The sequence below is a fragment of the Olea europaea genome, unplaced genomic scaffold, assembly GCF_002742605.1.
Source record: "Olea europaea var. sylvestris unplaced genomic scaffold, O_europaea_v1 scaffold2036, whole genome shotgun sequence".
Taxonomy (NCBI): Eukaryota; Viridiplantae; Streptophyta; class Magnoliopsida; order Lamiales; family Oleaceae; genus Olea; species Olea europaea.
Window position 1 is genome coordinate 59,044 of NW_019238261.1, and position 2,548 is coordinate 61,591.

Below are 2,548 nucleotides of genomic sequence, written 5' to 3' on the forward strand. Positions count from 1 at the left end.
CGATGATTGACTTGAGTCAAGATAATTACTTCATTGATAAATTGTTCAATTTGGCCCTGATCCATTATTCTTGACTTTTTAATTGCAACAATACGTTTATCACTCAGAATTCCTTTATAAACTATACCAGAGCCACCACGGCCAAGGATATGATCTTCAGCGTAGTTATTTGTTGCATGTTCTAGTTCTTCTGCAGAAAAGATTTTAGTTGATTCCATACCACCCTCATTTGAAGAAAGTTGCCGCTTCAATAGCAAACCGCCATTTTGTTGGAAGAATTTCTCTCGCAGTTTAATAAGCTTTCGTTTTTGAACGCCAAAATATAGCCAAGTAACACCAATTATCAAAGTCAAGAAGCCAAAACCAAGACCTAAAAATTTTTAGTTTGACACGCACATTGAACTAATTAGAACCTGATCACGCTAAATCCAACCATTCAAAGTAATCATAATAAAGATTAGAAGCTTTCACCAAGGAATATACAACTGGACATGATTTTAAGTTATTAATATTGCCTACCAATACAATAATGATAAATATCAGATTTTTGATAAACTTAGTTCCTTCATAGTGTCATCAAATATAGCTTATCTAAGATAAATTAATATCATATACTTTGTGCATTCGAACAAATTAGAGGGTTTTTTTGTGTTACTATTTTGAAACAAGTATGGATGTGCAATGCGAACTCCTTGATTAGTGCAAATTTGTGCACTTATTTATGCCACATTATTAAATTTTTACGTCGTCAAATTATTAAATTTATATTAATTTGTGTTTGTTTCAGTGTTCAGCCCGTTTTGAAGCAGGTGGAAAAGAAAAGGATAGATTGATGATTAAATAGAAGTTGTGACCAAATCTCACTTGAATAAAAGTTGGAGGATCGAAGGTAGTGGAATAATGAAGAAAAGGACTAAGTTGCATTAATTATAATGGAATGAGCCCTTGAAAGATAAATTCCAACTAATTGGGCTTAAAAGTGGACTTTTAGTTGTCACCAAATTGAATAATGAATGGATATTTAGTTGGGCTAAAAAAGGCCTGCGGCACCTAAAGAATGAATGGATATTTAGAGAGAGAGAGAGAGAGAGAGAGAGAGAGAGAGGTCAAAGGCACCTAAAGAGAACTTGATCATCGGGAATACTGGAGTCCGTTTATTGCAGCCATGACCGTCTTTTCTGCCATCACCAAGGTATCCATGCGGACATGAACATTTATAACTACCTGGAGTATTAGTGCAAATTCCTTTTGGATCACATGGATTTTGATTGCATTCGTTGATATCTGACAAATAAAAAAGGATAATAATCTCATTAGGGTCTGAAAATCGTGTGGAGCAATTTTTTCATTTTCTGATTAATTATGGTACAAAAGCTTGGTACTGACCTCTGCAGCCCGGATGAAGATATGGATTGCCCTCATAACCTTCAAAGCAAGTGCAGCGGTATCCTTGTAGACCATTATCAGGATCAATGCATCTGCTATTCTGTTGACAACTAACATTGTTGGATTTGTGAGATTCAGTACAATTTTGGGTCCCAATCACCCAGTCCAAGAGTACAGGGACATTCTCTATGGTTCTGTTATAAAATGTCAAATCAGAAAGGTTCGCTTTATGGAATGTAAAGCTGTCCTGCTCTCCAAGAAAGGCGTGACCACAACCAGCATAGGACCAGACCTTAGTGTAATTATCAATGCTGGTCATTGAAGTTTCAAAATTCTGCAGGCCGTTTGGTATGGAGGTTTGGCAGCAACCCGTCCCCGAGCAATCCCCATCAATGATACTTTCCTTTGACGAACAGATGGAAACACATCCGCTGGTGAAGTTACGCCCTGTTGTTCCTGATATTACTGCCACGTCATCACATCCAACAACCATGAATTTATTCATTTCAGAGAAGCCAAAATTTTGTGGTAAATAAACATTCACTTGGGAATCCTCTGTCAAGTTGCCACGTTGATTATAGCATGTTTCAGCCACCCAATTCTTGATGCGCATATGAGAATCTGTTATATCAGTAACTTCGAGATTTCGATCCCAGAGAGGCCTGGGCGGATTAGAAGAAGTGTTGCAGTTGATTTCAAACGATGGATCTATGGAACAACCAGTGCCTAAGCCAATGCCGAAAGGGTAAGGAACTGTTAGATTTCCACATTTGCTGGGACATCTCGGCTTGCTTATGTTTGCCCCTTTCGTTATGGTAGTGGGGCTTCGGGTTGTGTTGACATAATTAGAAGCTGCCAATGCCAATGGAAGCCACAAGACAAGGAATAGAACAGAATGCAGAAACATTTTGCTGCCAAAATTTAGTTGAAGCCTTCACAAATCATAATACTGTACAATTCATATGATCAATGTAATATTCGGCCACAAACGTGTCTTTCATGAGTATTTTATGTACACGCCAACATTGACTCTACATATTACATATGTGAAAATAATTTACATTAAAAGAATTAATAGAAGTGAGAAGACTAGTCCAGTAAATATACATGCATATTATACACTTAATAATTTAAAGTGAAAGTTACGAAAATTTGCTTCTTC

At 36.9% G+C, this 2,548-nt stretch overlaps 1 protein-coding gene across 1 annotated transcript; it reads right to left on the bottom strand.

Annotated features, from left to right (window-relative positions):
- Positions 1-417: 417 nt before the first annotated feature.
- On the bottom strand, positions 418-2,293 carry LOC111379800 (wall-associated receptor kinase 2-like). The gene is made up of 3 exons (XM_023003238.1): positions 1,387-2,293; positions 1,117-1,284; positions 418-515 (listed from the first exon to the last, which is right to left on the bottom strand). The coding sequence occupies exons 1-3, from the start codon at positions 2,291-2,293 to the stop codon at positions 418-420; spliced, it is 1,173 nt and encodes a 390-aa protein (XP_022859006.1).
- Between the last annotated feature and the right edge of the window lie 255 nt (positions 2,294-2,548).

What these genes read in the sequence shown, in the direction of transcription:
- LOC111379800 (XM_023003238.1), bottom strand. Translation starts at nt 2,293, where the DNA reads ATGTTTCTGCATTCTGTTCTATTCCTTGTCTTGTGGCTTCCATTGGCA. An exon ending in TCTTCATCCGGGCTGCAGAG is followed by an intron (nt 1,285 to 1,386) that starts GTCAGTACCAAG and finishes TTTATTTGTCAG; the next exon opens with ATATCAACGAATGCAATCAA. An exon ending in GATGATCAAGTTCTCTTTAG is followed by an intron (nt 516 to 1,116) that starts GTGCCTTTGACC and finishes TTGTATTGGTAG; the next exon opens with GCAATATTAATAACTTAAAA.